This window comes from Pan troglodytes, chromosome 5, assembly GCF_028858775.2.
Source record: "Pan troglodytes isolate AG18354 chromosome 5, NHGRI_mPanTro3-v2.0_pri, whole genome shotgun sequence".
In the NCBI taxonomy this organism is placed as follows: Eukaryota; Metazoa; Chordata; class Mammalia; order Primates; family Hominidae; genus Pan; species Pan troglodytes.
In genome coordinates this window covers 24348502-24366457 of record NC_072403.2, presented here as the reverse complement: position 1 = coordinate 24366457, position 17956 = coordinate 24348502, and the positions used below count along the sequence as shown (strand labels likewise).

Genomic DNA, 17956 nt, shown 5'->3' with positions numbered 1-17956 from the left:
GCTCACGCCTGTAATCCTAACAGTTTGGGAAGACAAGGCGGGCAGGTCACTTGAGGTCAGGACATCGAGACCAGCTTGGCCAACAAGGTGAAACCCCATCTCTACTAAAAATACAAAAATTAGCCAGCATGATGGCACCTGCCTGTAATCCCAGCTACTCAGGAGGCTGAGGCAGGAGAGCTGCGTGAACCCAGGAGGTGGAGGTTGCAATGAGTCAAGATCGTGCCATTGCACTCCAGCCTGGGGGACAAGAGCAAAACTCCATCTCAAAAAGTAAAAAAAAAAAAAAAAAAAAAAAAAAAAAAAAAGGTTATGCAAGTGAAGTTTGTCCCAAAAGAATTCTGTCAACCCAAGAGGGTGGGGGAGGGCATAAGTTACTATTTCTTAATATACCTATGGCAAGAAGGTAAGATACGTTAAAGTATGTTCAAAGAGATCTACCCAGAAAAAGAAGAGTTTTCCAGGGTCTTTTTTTTTTTTTTTTTTGAGACAGTCTCACTCAGGTGCCCGGGCTGGAGTGCAGTGGCAAGATCTCAGCTCACTGCAACCTCCACTTCCCAGGTTCAAGCAGTTCTCATGCGTCAGCCTCCCAAATAGCTGGGATTACAGGTGTGCGCCACTGTGCCTGGCAAATTTTTGTATTTTCAGTAAAGACAGGGTCTCTCCATGGTGGCTAGGCTGGTCTCAAATTCCTGGCCCCAAGTGATCCACCCGCCTCGGCCTCCCAAAGTGCATGAGATACCACACCTAGCCAAATTTTCCAGTTTCTATAGAATTGTGTAAATATACTAATAAAGCAGGAATATAACACACTTAAGGAATATATCACACTTTATTAGTTAACTTAGAGGCAATGGGATGAAAGGCAGACCCTGTAAAGGTCATGAGTTGCTCATTTTGCAGAGAAAAAAAGAAAACACTTTTCTGGACTATATAGGTGGAGGCATTACCAGAAGAAAAATAATAATTCACGGATTTGTGTCTTTAACTGTGTTCCCTAGAAATTGATTCAGGGATGGAGAATTCCATTTAGAAGAGTATGGGGTATACTCTCACCAAAGTCATGCCTATAAGGAAGTAAGGAGAATAGAAGTGGGCAGAGGGAGATCCTGACCCGCCATGCAGCTGCAGCCAGGGTCTGATCTGGCCCTACATTCCAACAGGGTACTCTCAAGGTAGGAAGGGCCCTTCGCAGCGGCACCTCATTAAGCTGAAAGGGAAAGACCTTTATATCCCTGTAGCAATCAGTCATTGTTCCATAAGCCAGTCCCTGGGAAATGGAGGATAGAAACATTGCCCTGAAGAGGGATCCGAGTGAATGCCACAGTTTCCACTACAGTCATGTTTCCATCCAAAATAGAATAAGATCATGCTAATTTGATTACAGGACCTAAATGTAGAAGATAAATGCATATTAAAATAGTAACTAGTAAGATGAATGATATATCTTCCTTACCAAACTGAAACCTCCCACAGGAAAACAATTTGGCTGGTTAAAGTAATTGAGGATTCTCAGCTTAAAGAAGAGAAAATGATGAAGAAAAAGAAATCATGGTTTTAGAAAAATCTCAGGCTGGGTGCAGTGGCTCACATCTGCAATCCCAGCACTTTGGGAGGCCAAGGCGGGAGGATCACTTGAGGTCAGGAGTTCCAGACCAGGCTGGCCAACATGGTGAAACCCCATCTCTATTAAAAGTACAAAAATTAGCCGGGCATGGTGGCAGGCATCTATAATCCCAGCTACTCAGGAGGCTAAGGCAGGAAAATCACTTGAACCCAGGAGGCAAAGGTCACAGTGAGCTGAGATCGCACCACTGTACTCCAGCCTGGGCAACAAAATGAGATTCTGTCTGGAAAAAAAAAAAAAAAAGAAAAAGAAAGAAAAAGAAAAATTCCAAACCAAGCCACCATTTTTACAAATGAGGAAATTCTAGAGAAATAACTTGATTCGAGTCATAGAGTTATTGACAGAATTGGAACTAGTAGCAGGCCTACTTATCTCACTACTAGATAGCTCACTATTTCCTACATTGGACTGAGCACTATAGGAGAATTTTTCATGAGTAATCTGACGTCCGCCCTCTAAAAAAAAGATAACCTCATTCAAATAATATGCAGCTAGTGAGTAGAATTAGATTTCAACCAGGAATAGTAAAATTAGATTCTAACCAATTTTATTTTAGAGAGTGGAAGTAACACTAATAGTTAGAATTTACATAGAAACCAGTTTCAAATGAATGTAGAGCAAAGATGGTTTCAATTTAGAAATTTCCAATAATTGAATAGTCAGTACTATGGTATGTCCCAATCCTGGAAATTATCAGTGAAAAGCTAGATGACCACACTAAAAAGAGTAGAGCTATATATGCTAGCTGTATTCTGGCAGTGTACTAAGTAATTTATCTAGATTATCTACTGTAATCTTCTATATAATCTTGTGAGATGATTTCTTATTATCCCTATATTACATGAAAGAAAATGACCCAATAGACAGCCCAAAGACATTAACCCCTACCATCTGCTGGTCCAGGCCACTATCATCTCTGGCCTGGATTATTACGTTTGCCTTCTAAGTAGTCTTCTTGCTTTCACCCTGGCCCCTGTAGTTTATTCTCTATGCATAAAGGTTAATTTTGTGTGTCATCTTGGCCACAGGATGCCTCCTATATGCCTCATTTCTGGGCATGTGTGTGTGTTTCTGGATAAGATCAGTGATATAGCTTGGCTCTGTGTCCCCACCCAAATCTCATCTTGAATTATAACCCCCAGATGTTGAGGGAGGGACCTGGTGGGAGGTGACTAGATTATAGGGGCAGTATCCCCCATGCTGTTCCCATGATAGTGAATTCTCACGAGATCTGGTTGTTTGATAAGTGCGGTGCTCTCTTTCTCGCCTGCTACTATGTAAGACGTGGCTGCTTCCCCTTCCACCATGATTGTAAGTTTCCTGAGGCCTCCCCATCCATGCAGAACTGTGAGTCAATTAAACCTCCTTCCTTTATAGATCTCAGGTATTCTTTATAGCAGTGTGAAAACAGACTAATACAATCAGCACTTGCATCGGTAAACTGAGTAAAGCAGTTTACCCTCCCCATTGCGAGCAGGCATCATCCAATCCATTAAGGGCCTAAAAAGAACAAAAGGAGGAAAGAATTCGTCTCCCTGCCTGACTGCCTGAGCTGGGACATCAGTTTTCTCCTGCCCTCGGACTGGGACTTATACCATTGGCTCTCTTAGTTCTCAAGCCTTCAGACTTGGACTGGAAATACACCACTGGTTCTCCTGGGTCTCCAGCTTGCAGAGAGAAGATCATGGGACTTAGCCTTCATCTCCTACTACTCCCCCTACACACACACACACACACACACACACACACACACACACTTTTCCAGCCACACCAGCCTCCTTTGCTGTAACAGAATACACCAAGCACACTCCCAACTTAAGACCTCCATACTGCTTCCCTCTGCCTACAACCCTCTTCTCCCAGATATCTGTATGGCTTGTTCCCCATTTCCTTCAGGTCTCTGCTCAAATAACACCTTATCACTGAGACTTCCCTGATCATCTAACAAAGTAGAAGTCCCTCTTCCCCACAGCACTCCTGACCCCCCTCACCCTATTTTTCCATAGCACAAACCATCACCTGACTTCTGTATTTACTTGTTAGCATCTATGTCTCATACGAAAAGTTGAGTTATTTGAAAACCAGGGCTTAATCTGATCGTTCACCACTATATTCAAACCATCAGAACTATGCAAGACACAGCAAATATTTGTTGAATAAATAAAGCCTAAGCTACCAAACTTGAGACCCATTCTCTTAAATGCCAAACCATACTGGCATCCCAGAAAATGACTTCTTTCATTAGGAGGGTGGGGGAACTAGAAGATCTAAGGTCACTTACAATTCTAGGACTATGATGCTATGACAAAGACATTAGGGCCTTAATAGTATGGTTTTCTTCTGCTGTTCTTTCCTCTCTTGCCACATTTTACTACTTTCCTTGAATAAGTAAGTGGTAAGCATTAGGCATGGATGAGATCATAGGTCCAGGAAGCCAGCTCCTCCTTGAGTCATCTCTAATCCATTTCTCATGCTGTTACTGTTTGCTCTTTTTCCACAGATGCCATCTGACCCTGCAGTGGCTCCGTTGTCAGTGGAAAAATATAGTGCCAATAAAATCGGCATTGTAAACCTGTGACTTGACCAATAAATACAAAAGTCACCATAGTATTGTCATTAAATCTCTTAATGGATATAAGCAGTGAGTATATTGAAGTTATTTCACAAACAAAGATAAATTCACTGATTTACTGCTAACCACCCCAAGCAAAGTTAAGGGAAAGCATAAAACTAACCTTGCGGCTGGGCACGGTGGCTCACGCCTATAATCCCAGCACTTTGGGAGGCCGAGGCAGGTGGATCACGAGGTCAGGAGTTCAAGACCAGCCTGACCTACACAGTGAAACCCCAACTCAACTAAAAATACAAAAAAAATTAGGCAGGCCTGGTGGCACATGCCTGTAATCCCAGCTACTCCAGAGGCTGAGGCAGGAGAACCACTTGAACCCGGGAGGCGGAAGTTACAGTGAGCCTAGATCGTGCCACTGCACTCCAGCCTGGGCAACAGAGCAAGACTCCATCTCAAAAATAATAATAACAATAATAATAATAATAATAATAAAGAAAAAAACTAACCTTGCAAGCAAGCATATTTGGGTACCAGAAACCAACAGAATAATACAGTGCTTTGAACTGGCAGAATTTAGTTCGGCCCATTTAATAGTAGTAGAAGACGTGGGAATCTGGAGCTGGAGAATTTGAAAGCTTTGGGAAAGGTTGTCAGGTCTCATGACCAGAAGAGGGGACAGAGAATCGTTCTGTGGCATTGGCCTTGAGTAAGATCCCTCATTATTTCTTGTGGTTCCAGAGAATTCTCAATAAAAGGTACTTAAAATGATACTAGACTAACATATCAAGCCAACAAGTAATTATATTATTATGTTCTTGGAAGTAAGCAAGTTCTTAAATATGTGGTACTTTGAAACACCCTTTCATCTGAATCTTTTATATCCACCATAAATGTGCTCATCTATTTACTGTCAAAGTTGTATTGGCACTTTTTTTTCCCTGTTAAGTCCTAATTCTAGATATTTAGTTTAAATATTTCAAAGCCACACTTTGAACAAATCCAAAAGAGACATTTCTCTCTATCCTAACTGCTAATCTCTGAGTATCTCAGAATAGCAGTGAGGTTGTAATTACCTATATAACCACCTTTTTATAAAAGGCTAGTGAGGAAGCCAGTCAAATCATTATAGGCTTTCCTTTCTCTGAAATCTTTTTGAAGAACGTAACAGCTCAGCACACTGATGGATCTTAGGAAATAAAGGTAGGTATTGTCAACCCCTCCCTCCCTCCGTCTTACAGGCAAAGAAACTAAAGTCTAGAGAAGGCAAACAACTCGCCCCAAATCATACACCATCAAATGACAAAGCCTGAACTTGAGCCTGGGTCTTCTTATCTTCATATCTGCATTCTAACACACTATGCTATACTGCAAGGGAGAAACAGAGGTAGAAATAGGAAAGTGGCATTACTTTCTCCTAATGCAGATAACAGTTAGAACCCAGGAAAGATCCACCACAGATTCATGCTTCATTTGAAAGTTACCAAACTGTGTGCACATACACATTGCAAATCCTCCCAAACTGTAAATGTCTCTGCTATGGTTTGGATATGGTTTGTTTATCCCCACCAAAATTCACATTGAAATTTCTTCCCCAGTGTAGTAGTGTTGGGAGGTGGGACCTAGTTGGGGAATGGCTTGGTGCCACTCTCTAGGTAGTGGCTGAGTTCTTGCTGTGGCGAGAATGAATTAGTTCTTGCGGGAATGAATTCTTAATAGTTCCTGCCAGAGTGAGTTTTTATAAAGCCAGGATGCCCCTTGGGTTTTGTCTCTTTTCACATGTCCACTTTCCCTTTGACCTTCTCTGCTGTGTTTTGACCTAGCATGAGACCTTCACCAGAAGCCAAGTAGATGCCAGCACTGTGCTTCTCTAACTTTCCACCTGCAAAACTGTGAGCTAAATAAACCTCTTTTCTTTATAAATTACCTAGCCTCTGTATTCTGTTATAGCAACACAAAATGGACTAAGACGGTCTCCCAAACCAACTGTGGGCTCTTCTTAAAGGTCACCCGACAGGCCCCAAGGGAAAGAACGGCTTGGTCTAAAATGTTTTATATTTCCTCTCACTTTTTAAACATTGGAAAATCCATTTGGCTCCAAGAAATGAATAGTAAAAGGAGTTCTAACTACCTAGAGCCAATAGAACGTAATGGAAAAAAGGCAAGAATATGGCTGGACTTTATTTTCTTTTTGCTTAGCACATCCTGTATTTAATCTGAAAGGTAAATAGGCCATGCCCAACATACCGACTCTTTTCAGGTGAAATTATCTAGGTTATAAAAACAAGCAACAACTGTGTTTTCACTATTCCTTAATTCACGGCTGACAGAAATCACTTCTAAAATAAATCAGAAGCAAATATTGTACACAAGAGAGCAAACTCACAAATTTCCATTACTTTGATAACTGACTTGTGAATTTATTTCGCTTGAATTAACATTATGTGGCATTATCTGAAAGAACGCATTGCAAACCCAGAAAAGGAAAGTTAGAATTTTCATATTTGGGTTATTTAAATATACAGGCAAAAGAGAGGAAGGGAGAGACAGATACTCTTTGCATGTCATAAACAGACAAACATCCCTGAGATATTTAACCTTCAAAATAGAACAAGTAATTATGCTACATCTTTTTCTCTGTAACCCCAAGACATCAACCTCTTTGGTTCTGTAATACAACTCATGTTCTATGACGTCAGTCATGCCAGTAAGAACTATGCCCAATTTTTCCTGTATATGCAGCTTCTCTTGCTTTATATTACACTTTATTCTGCATATTAAAACTGAGCAAACAGTCTAGCAGAAACCATCTTCACAGCTAGAACATCCTTTAACAAGAACCTAGATAATATTGATGGCTTATTTGAGACAACATCTACCACATTCCTTTCCCTGGATGTTATTTAAATCAAGAATTACCTACATGAAATAATTTAAAGCAGTGTTCTTCAGAGCACTGGTTGTGGGCAATAGATGTTCCACTCAAAAGGGTGGCACGGTCAAAGGGAAATGCTTCATCAGAAGAAGCTAAACAAGATTCCCCTGCTTTCCCTTTAACCACAAGATTTCACAGAGCCTCTAATATGCAAATGTGCCTTACATCCCTCCAAGAAAGGAACAGAAGAACATTGCAGTTCCCAAGCTAATTTGACCATGGAACATTTCATTCAAGGATATCTCTGTTTCCCAGAGCTGGTGGTCCGTGGAACACACTTGGGGCATCTATTTAAAGGCCAGGTCTCTCTAAAGATAAGGAAATAACTGATTAACATTCAATGGTCAAGTCAGATACTCCACATCTGTCCCTTCTGCATACCCAGAGTATACTGCACCCCCTATTTGAAGCACTGTGAAGGATCCTAGCACCTTCATTTTACACAGGAGAAATCAGAGGCCCAAAGAGATTAATCATGTGCCCAATTACACAGCTGAGTTGGGGTAGAGTTGGAATTGGAGTGTGGTGATCTTGGAAACAACAACAAAAAAAGCTAGGCTCACAGCAAAATGGCCAGGGATGCCTCTTACAGAAGACAGGACAATGACAGAATGTTGTTAAAGCTTTATTAAATCCAAGAAAATATACCAGTATAGATACTCTTGTAGTTCATAAGCATGATGATTGGCTTCTCCCAGTCACATGAGATATGCCTCCCTCAAACCTGGTTACACCATAAGCACATTATCCATCTAACATGAAAAGAAAAAATATATACATTACATATACCAGTATATACCGGCATAACATCAAATCTAGCAGGAAGATCATTACATGTGGATACTCCCTGGGGCAGGGGGGTGGTTCTCAGTAAAACCATTTTAAATATATGGTAGGAACAAGCAATTGGGAGATGTCATCCAATTCTATTTAAAAGTAGAAGTCAGTAGTATGTGGCATATGAAAAAGTTACAAATTTCTTTTCAGCCTCGAAAATACAAAACATTTGATACTGAATACAGATGCAAATTAAAGTCTGGGAAGTATTAGACACATTTTAAGTCATTTTTTTAAAAACAAGAAATAAATCTCTAACCAAAAGAAAGTTAGAGGAGTATTTCAGGTGAATCTGATTCAAATTACAATTTTACAGACACTAATGTAATCATACACCGCTTACTATTTTGGCAGCTCACAGGTAACAGGTAACAGGATGCCAGGGAAAGTTAATGTTTCTAGGTGCAAAAGGATCCAAAATTGAGGGATACCAAAAAACATTCAGCCATTTGACTCTCTGCTTTTGAGCACTCCCTAACAATGAGGAAGTGTGAATCTAGATGACTGAAAAAGCTAACTGTACTAACTCCTACCCTCAAATTGCTGAAAGAGAAATGAGAAGCAGCCATGCTGTTTTGAATCAGGAACTAAAATCTACTGAAACAATAACAGGACAGTGTTAGCTCCCTGAGAAGATGAAATACAACCTTCACCATGTATTATTTCCCCAATGTTGACGCACACGCTTAAATTCTGCACTGTTAAATGTCATAGCAAAAATTGAATTCTTTTAAACAGCAGTAACCCTCAGTGAAATATCTGCATACTGATTTTCACCACATGTTGCTTCTGACTCATTTGTTTCAAAGATTAGCAAGGGTCTGAAGCAAGGGTGAGAAAGTCAGAGAAATAATTGTTTTGAAGGACAGCCTTCAGAAACAAAGCAAGACCAAAGGAAACTGAAGTTGCTCTGAGATGACAAGGCCATTTCCTCACTTCCTATAAAGCAACACACACTAACAACAAGAGGAAGGAGAGGCAGCACAAACATCACTCCTCAGCAAGGCCTACTTCTGATCCCCCTACCTAAAACAGCAACATCCTCTAAGCCCTGAACTCCTACACAACGTTCTTATATAGAATATAAGCTCCTAAAAGCAAGAAACTTCGCTGGGTTTTGTTTCCTTAACTGATAAATCCTCGTGCCTAGAACCATTCCTGGGACATAGTTCCTGCTCAATAGATATTTGTTGATTAAATGAACAATGCTATTCTTGTCATCACTGAAGCCTACAGGAAGTCAATCTATTTCCTACCTTTATACCTTAACCGACCAACCTTCAAGGAAAAGTGGCAGTAAAGGTCACAGGTGTTGATACCAGGTGTCACACTAAAAGAGATAAGCCCACTTCTGCAGGTCTATAGGGCTCTCATTAAGTGGAATAAGAAGGATTCAGCATACTGTGAAAACAGCATAAAAGGAGCTATGACAAAGTACAATTTATATCATGTACATTGTAGAAGATGAACAAGTATATGAATGAAAATTCAGTACATAAAGTAAATTACTACCTGACTTCTCCATCATTTAAAATACCTGGTGAGTTTCTTATAGGTGGTAGTTAACTACAGCATGTTAAATTTTTTTTTTTTTTTTTTTTGAGACAGTCTCGCTCTGTCGCCCAGGCTGGAGTGCAGTGGCCTGATCTCGGCTCACTGCAAGCTCCGCCTCCCAGGTTCACGCCATTCTCCTGCCTCCGCCTCCCGAGTAGCTGGGACTACAGGCGCCCGCCACCAAGCCCAGCTAATTTCTTTTGTATTTTTAGTAGAGACGGGGTTTTACCGTGTTAGCTAGGATGGTCTCAATCTTCTGACCTTGTGATCCGCCCGCCTCGGCCTCCCAAAGTGCTGGGATTACAGGTGTGAGGCAACGCACCTGGCCAGCATGTTAAAATTTTTCTATTCTGTTCCATAGTTTGAACCTTAACAGAAAGACTATTTATTCAACCAATAATTAAATTTCAAATATAAATTATACTCAGCTAAAACAAGTAAACCCAGGATTTACCATTTAAGATACTATTTGGAAATAGGTTCAAATATGAAATGCTTTCCAAAGCAGGATCATATTGTAGCACACTCTGGTTTCTCAGTAAACCACAGAAATATATCCTACTTTTATGATTTTTCCCTTTGTATTTTCTCATAGTGAAAGCATCAAGGAAAACTTACAGCTGTGCAAAAGATGCACTGGCATTCCTGGAGTGTGGTCATCTTGTCCAGAGACTGCTCACACAGGCAGAGTTTGCAAGTGATGAGGGGGGCCGGAGCCAGGTCTCCAGGAGTGGGATTTTCAGCAGTCATGGCGAGATAGTGGAGCCTACCAGCTGAGCCCATCAGCCTGTCTTCAGCGTTCTTCAGTCTCCTCAATCCCTATAGAAAGGTCCAAAGCAGAAAATATTATATGGATTGATAAAGCTATTGTTTAGCCAACACGTCTGGAGGCCAGCTGATCAAATTCTCACCCTCAGTTATCCCAAAACTTACAGCTAATGCATTTCTGGGAACGATGGGCTAGAGAGTGGTTCACCTACCTCGGCAAGGTGTCCCTGAAGTCCTGAAATGTAAGCTGACCTCACTGTCCTGATTCACATCATATGAGCTATGGAAATTAAAAGACCACTATGGTGGGGTGGGAATGGGGAGATGTTGGTCAAGCTTACAAAGTTTCATTTAGATGAGATGAATAAGTTCTGGGGAGCTCTCACACAGCATGGTGACTAGAGTTAGTAATAATACACTGTATACTTGAAAATGGCCAAGAGTAGATTTTAAATGATCTCACCACACACACACAAAGAAAAATGTGAAGTGATGATGTTCATTAGCTTGATTTAAGCATTTATATACATAGAGCAAAACATCACATTGTATACTGCAAATGTAATTTGTCAATTATACCTTAATGAAGGTCAGGGGCGGGAAATATCACTATGAGCAAACATATTTAGGAGTTGCATCACTACAATCAATTCAACAGACTCAAAAAATACTTAAAATAGAATGTCATTCAAAAAGTTAAACAAAGAGGTAACATATGATCCAGCAATCGGGTATATACCCAAAAGAACTGAAAGCAGGGTCTCAAAGAGATATTTGTACACCCATATTCATAGCAACATTATTCACAATAGCCAAACAGTGGAGGCGACCCAAGTGTCCATCAACAGAAGAATGAGGCTGGGCGCAGTGGCTCATGCCTGTAATCCCAGCACTGTGGGAGGCCGAGGCAGGTGGATTGCTTGAGGTCAGGAGTTCGAGACCAGCCTGGCCAACATGGTGAAACCTCGTCTCTACTAAAAATACAAAATTACAAAAAATACAAAAATACAAAATTAGCCAGGCACAGTGGCACATCTGTAATCCCAGCTACTCAGGAGGCTGAGGCGGGAGAATCACTTGAACCCAGGAGGCAGAGGTTGCAGTGAGTCAAGATTGCGTCACCACACTCCAGCCTGGGTGACAGAATGAAACGTCTCAAAAAATAAAAAATTAAAAAGACAGAAGAACAAACAAAATGTGGTCTATATATACAGTGGAATAAAAAGAAATAAAATTCTGACACATGCTACGACATGGATGAACCTTGAAGACATCATGCTAACTGAAATAAACCAGATAGAAAATCAAATATTGTATGATTCCACTTAAATGAGGTACCTAGAGTAGTCAATTCTGAGAGACAAAAAGAAGAATAGAGGTTACCAGGGGCTGGTGGGAGGGGGAAATGAAGAGTTACTGTTTGTGGGGGGTTTTTTTCCTAGAGACAGGGTCTCTCTCTGTTGCCCAGGCTCAAGTGTGGTGGCACAATCATAGCTCACTGCAGCCTCGAACTCCTGGACTGACATGACCCTCCCGACTCCACCTCCCGAGTCAGGGTATGCTTCCTCACCTGGCATGTTCAACGGGTACAGAGTTTCTGCTTGGGATGATGAAATAATTGTTTTCCCCATTTTATAGATTAATTGTGATACTGATAAGTTAGGTAATCTGCCAAAGTTCTCAGAGCTTGTACATGGCAGAGCAGAAGACAATCCTCAGCCTTCTGAGGCCACCAAGCCCAGTGCCAGATCCATTACACCAGAGCTGCCTTGTGTGGATATCACATGGACAGACGAAGCAGAGAAAGGAAGGAGGAAGGGGGACAGAAAGAGGAAAAGAGAGTTGAAGTCCATGACTACAGCTATCCTTAAGGTCCCTGAAGCTGCACAGAAACAAAATTTGTCTCCCCACACAGCATGACCATGGGAAAAGACATCTTTAGACTGAAAAATAAAAACTACAGCCAAAGTTCTTCTACTAGATTGTTTTTATTCTGAATCTTTATCTTTAAAAGAGACTAAATAATTGTGAAAATAATTTCTCCACATATTCATATTTTATATCACATCTGGAAATTTCATGTTCTGGTTAAACAAAAGCAAAATCCTATAGTTCTTACTATTTTTAAAGAGTGGCCAATTCTAATAAATTCTGCCATAGAAATAATTGCAAATACACCTCCCCCTACAAGAACCAAGCTCTTTTCCTCTTAATTTTCAGACAAAAGAAATTACATGTAATCATTTGCTACCTACTCCCAACAATAGCTTAAGTCTCAATATGTAAGTACAAAAGTACTAAAACAAGTAGGGGAAAATCAAATTCGATTAGATAGAAAAGGAAAAAAATAAATTAGATATTTACTTGTCAATCTGTCCACATCCACTTTCTTAATGTCATACCAGAAAGTCAACAATTACTAACTCGAGCAACCTGAAGCATTTAAGGTTTTTCACCTACTCCCAGTACTCAGTACCAGAAAACCTGATTCAAAATAATTAAATAGGAAGCTAACTAATGGTTAGTTTCCATGTGGAAGACATGGTTTTTTCTCAGCAAATGCCGGATAAAGTTCAAGACACAGCGTTATTCCATTAACTACTGAGGAGCTGTCATCCAAGAGCAAATTAAATTCAAATAGACCTGCACGTCAAATTCAGGATTTTGAGTTTTTGTAAAAAATCTCTCTTTATGATAAACATATGGGTAAAAATGAATGACTTTACCTTTTCCTTCCTCCCAGTTCATGCTTAAACAACTGTCATTAGCTTGCGTCTCCAGTACTCCCGGGCTCATGGCACACAGTCCCACCAACTTCCCCATCTGTTGTCTTCTCACCTGTACATTCTCAACGCTGCTTCACTGCTTATGCAATCTATTCTGAATTATCTTTCTTTCAAGAGAAATCCCAAGTAAAACAACAAGAAGAAACGTAGGTAGTAAATGCTTCCTGAGTAGGAGAAAAGGGGTAATGACACAGGCCAGAACCATCCCACACCCCAAATGTCAAATACACTTAGCCATGTGGAGAAAGCTGGTGTGAATAGCCAATCCTGTTGTTCTGACCTAGCAAGAGATCTAGGTACTCTTCAAGAAATCCAAGTATTTCTCAGTCTTACTCTATATTATTTTTTTAGAAGGAAATATTAAACAGGCCAAAGTTTTAATGTACTCTTGAAAAACAAAGACATAATTGGGATACCTCTTAGAAATTAATTGGATACTCTTGAAAGACATATTGGATTCCTCTAATAATACCTCAATTATTATCCATAATGGAATACCTATAATTAGATATTTCTTAGAAATAGTCTTCTTTTGAAGGTAGAACTAAAAATTGTGGTAATCAAGACCATGTGAAACATAATTGTCTCTTACTATAAACAGTACGTAAGTTTTTACTCCTTAAAACTAAGGAGTTACATGCCTATAGGCTATGAAGTCAAAGTTATAAAAAATATATGTAATTTTTATAATAGAAAAACCTTTACATAGCAGAGATGCATTTTGTTTTTTTAAAAATTCCAAGCATTCCAAAAAGGCAGGACTTATGACTCAGTGACATAGAGGAAAAAAGTTACATATTTCATCTCCTTGAGACGTGAACAATCCAAAATGATTCTTCAAAAAGTGATTTATTTTTCTGTGTACAATAACACCAATTCCCTAAAGCAATGGCTCTCAGACATTTTTCAAGCAATAAGCTTTCAAAAACAAAAATCTTAGTCAAACCACCACTGTATAAAAGAGATTCAGGTAGACAAGTGCCAGCACCCAATAGTGGGTGTCCAGAGCCAGTCCCCTTGACCTTCCCCACTCAGCAGCCCCCCAGGCACCATTGCAGAAGCCTAAACCTGCACCATGCACAGACTAAAAACCAACCCTTTCGTTTCTCACTTTGGGCAAAACCAACAATGGATAGTTAAAAAAATGAATGAAATGCAGTGAGCACTTCATTTAAAAAAAAAAAAAAAGAATATCAAACAAGAAATCCTTTCACCATTGATTCATTGCAAAATGAGCTCTTCAATCAGTAAACAGGAGAGTCCTGAAAGCCTCTAATGAATTTCCCCACACCTGAGATGCCTGTGAATGGCTCCAAGGTTTCCTTGCATTTCTTCCTTTGTGTCATATTACTATTCACCGGTCTTCACAGCATGAAACCCCCAATAGTAGAGCCTCAGGAAGCTCAGGGCATTTGATAACACACTCCCAGCTCCTCCTGTCCCTCCCATTGGGCCACAACTTCACAGGGGCACAAGCAATTCACATCCACTCCCCTCCAGGTTTCAAGAAAAGTCTTCATTCCAGAGAGAGGCTAACTCACTCCTACTGCCTCATACCTCACATTTCTATCAAAAATAAGAAAGTGACTTGAATTATCCACCCTACCACTTGATTTTAAAAGCTAACAATTATAATTACTTTTACAGTGATTATAGATGTGACTGTGCCTCTCACCGAGTGTCAAGAACCCCTTGCGAAAAGAATTTTGGCAGAGAATGCAAGGGGCACCTTGAAATCTGACAGCTGCCTTTCAAGTTTAGGCATTCTAAGGTTGGTAGCAGGTATCACTTGCTCATATATACCTAATCATAGAACAAGACAGATTGGTTGGGCCATGTAAGGAAGGAAAGCCATTCTGAAACGTCTGAGTTTGCACTAAATTACCAGGAAAGGAGAACCAGCAGTTCTACCTGCTCTATGTGTCTCTTGCACTATAAAGTGTTCCTTATATGAGAAGCAAGTACTATCTGATAGGAAAGAATGGAAAGTCGCCTTTCCCCTCGTGTCTTGTCATTAGAATTGCCAAAGAAGGGAATACTTCAGCACAGAATGTATAAGGAATTTTCATATTCTGCTGATGGCCTGAAAAAGCAATCTGCTCCAAAAATGCAAATGATGGGAGAGCCAACATTCAAAGGTTTTTTTTTTTTTTTTCTTGGTTGGGGGGTAGGGGACGGAGTATCACTCTGTCATCCACGCTAGAGTGCAGTGGCATGATCTCAGCTCACTGCAACCTCCACCTCCCGGGTTCAACCAATTCTCCTGCCTCAGCGTTCCAAGTAGATGGGATTTCAGGTGCCCACGACCACGCTGGGCTAATTTTTGTATTTTTAGTAGAGACGAGGTTTCACCATATTGACCAGGCTGGTCTTGAACTCCTGACCTCATGATCCGCCCACCTCGGCCTCCCAAAGTGCTGGGATTACAGGTGTAAGCCACCACACCCAGCTATTCAAAGTATTTTTAACCAATGTAGTTTATGTCTGTTTGATTATCCAAAATCAACACAGTTATTCCCTTACACAAAAAGATAGTGTAATTGGAAGGGATAATGTTTTATTAGGATACTTACCCTAATTATTATTAGGACACTTATCCCTAATTATTTTGGAATTTTTACTTTATTATGCAGAAACTTTAAAATTTGGAGAAACTGCTAAAGCACAACTAAGGAGACTAAGAGAAATAGAAAGCTACTAAAATGAATCAATTAGATATTACTGATGCCACAGGATATTAATGTAAATAAAAATCCAGTTGATCTGCACTGAGGTCTTAATTCCAAGCTATGCTATGAAATTCTAAGAGTTACTCAAGTACAGGGGACAAACAGAAGAGGAGACATATGAATACTCTCAATGTGTTTATATGCCTTTGTGAGACATCGAGTCATCACTGTGAAGTAGCTAGAATAACAGATATGAATGCATAAATATGGGAGGGAGGTAGCAAAGGGGAAAGTTTTTGAGAAGGGTGGGTGGCGATGAAGAAAGGCTGGAGTGTTGCCTTATAAAATGGAGACATATTCTCGGGAAGCAAATATTCTAATAAAGCAGAAAAAAAGAGCAGCAATCTAAAGGTCCCATCCTTGCCTTGTTAGGAAAGCTATCCCCATATCAGCTAAGAACACACCAGGCAACCAGTTTCCACTCAATGCAATCTGAAAATCAGCATTATGTTGATCTTGGTACTTCTGCCCAATAGAGTAGTTTAGTTAGCTACTGGTTCCTTTTCCTAACAGAAACTATTAGTGAACCCAATGGTACTAATTGAGTCTAGTAAAGTGCTGAGCATTATCAGCCATTAGCTGAAGTTCTACCCTAAATACAATCCAAATACAATGGCAGGGTGACCTGCTGGCTGGTAGCAGTAGCAACAGCAATGAAGGAAGCGAGGGCTTATGGTAGACCTCCTTTGTGGCCAGTGTTGTAGCTCTACTCTCCGCTTGCATCTCCAACCAGCTCTCTGGTCATTCAAGGACAAGATGAACCAGCGTACATTCTTTCAATCAGAAAAACAGTTCTAATGCATGCCCTAACCTAAGAGGACATGAACAAATGGAAACATAGGCTGCCCCTCTCGTAGTCAGGGAACTGCAATTACTTAAATAAACTGTATATCTATTAATTACTTTTTTTTTTTTTTTTTGAGATGGAGTCTCACTCTGTCTCCAGGCTGGAGTGCAGTGGCGCGATCTCGGCTCGCTGCAAGCTCTGCCTCCTGGGTTCACACCATTCTCCTGCCTCAGCCTCCCTAGTAGCTGGGACTACAGGTGCCCGCCATCACGCCCAGCTAATTTTTTGTATTTTTTAGTAGAGACGGGGTTTCACCATGTTAGCCAGGATGGTCTTGATCTCCTGACCTCATGATCTGCCCTTTTTAAAAGAATAATGCTCAAACCCAATGAGTACATACATGATATTACACATAAGTTGTCATTATTTGAAAAAATGAAATAGATTAGAAAATATCCTCTAGCATAAACAAACCCAGGAAATATTTAGGTCTTAGATGTAAGAAAGTAAATATTCACCTATTCAGGCTCTGTGAGGTGGCAGTATTGTATCACTGTGCCTCCTGTGGTAGAGAAGAGGACTTCTGTTTTCTCGCCACTGTTTCATGGCTTAAAGTGCTCAAAAAGCACTTTATTTAGTCTATAATTTCTTAGTTTTAACATCGTCATCTCAACAGTTCTAGGATGGCAATGAGATCACAACTTTGTAACTTGGAGACTATTAACCTTCTAAAAATGGAACTGATATGCAAATATAGCCCTATTAACCTTTTTGTGGGTTAAAAAAAAAGTAGGCACTTCATCAGGAAGGAGAAGCATCTTAAAGTATTAGCAAGAACTGTTTTCCAAACAATCTCTTTGCTGCTTGAAATTAGGTTATGAATAAAGTCTGTTACAACTAATTTAGTGAGATCTAATATTTTTTCTTACAAAATATATATTGGTGCTGATGTCCAAGCATGGCCAACAATGTACATGACGTTGTGATAAGCTAACTCCAAATCCTACAGAGGACAGAACATCTGGCACATCGTTTTTTTTTTTTGTTTTTTTTTTTTTGAGACGGAGTCTCGCTCTGTCGCCCAGGCTGCAGTGCAGTGGTGCTATCTCAGCTTGCTGCAAGCTCTGCCTCCCGGGTTCACGCCATTCTCCTGCCTCAGCCTCCCAAGTAGCTGGAACTACAGGCACCTGCCACCACACCTGGCTAATTTTTTTTTTTTTTTTTTTTTAGTAGAGATGGGGTTTCACCATGTTAGCCAGGATGGTCTCGATCTCCTGACCTCCGTGATCCTCCCGTGTCGGCCTCCCAAAGTGCTGGGATTACAGGCGTAAGTCACCGCGCCTGGCCCTTGGCACATCTAGTTTTAA

At 40.4% G+C, this 17956-nt stretch overlaps 1 protein-coding gene and 1 non-coding gene across 4 annotated transcripts in view; one reads left to right on the top strand and one right to left on the bottom strand.

The window, feature by feature from the left end:
• Positions 1–17956, bottom strand: part of RNF144B (ring finger protein 144B) — a 188909-nt gene that overhangs the window by 56367 nt on the left and 114586 nt on the right. For all 3 annotated transcript variants that reach the window (XM_063812140.1, XM_054685628.2, XM_009450579.5), the window contains one exon: positions 10138–10338. In XM_063812140.1, the coding sequence (XP_063668210.1) occupies positions 10138–10302 (165 nt within the window). In that variant the 5' untranslated portion in view covers positions 10303–10338. The remainder of the gene's footprint in view (positions 1–10137; positions 10339–17956) is intronic.
• Positions 7785–7886, top strand: LOC112209698 (small nucleolar RNA U13). Its single transcript, XR_002944519.1, has one exon. It is a non-coding gene; the product is annotated as a small nucleolar RNA U13 (small nucleolar RNA).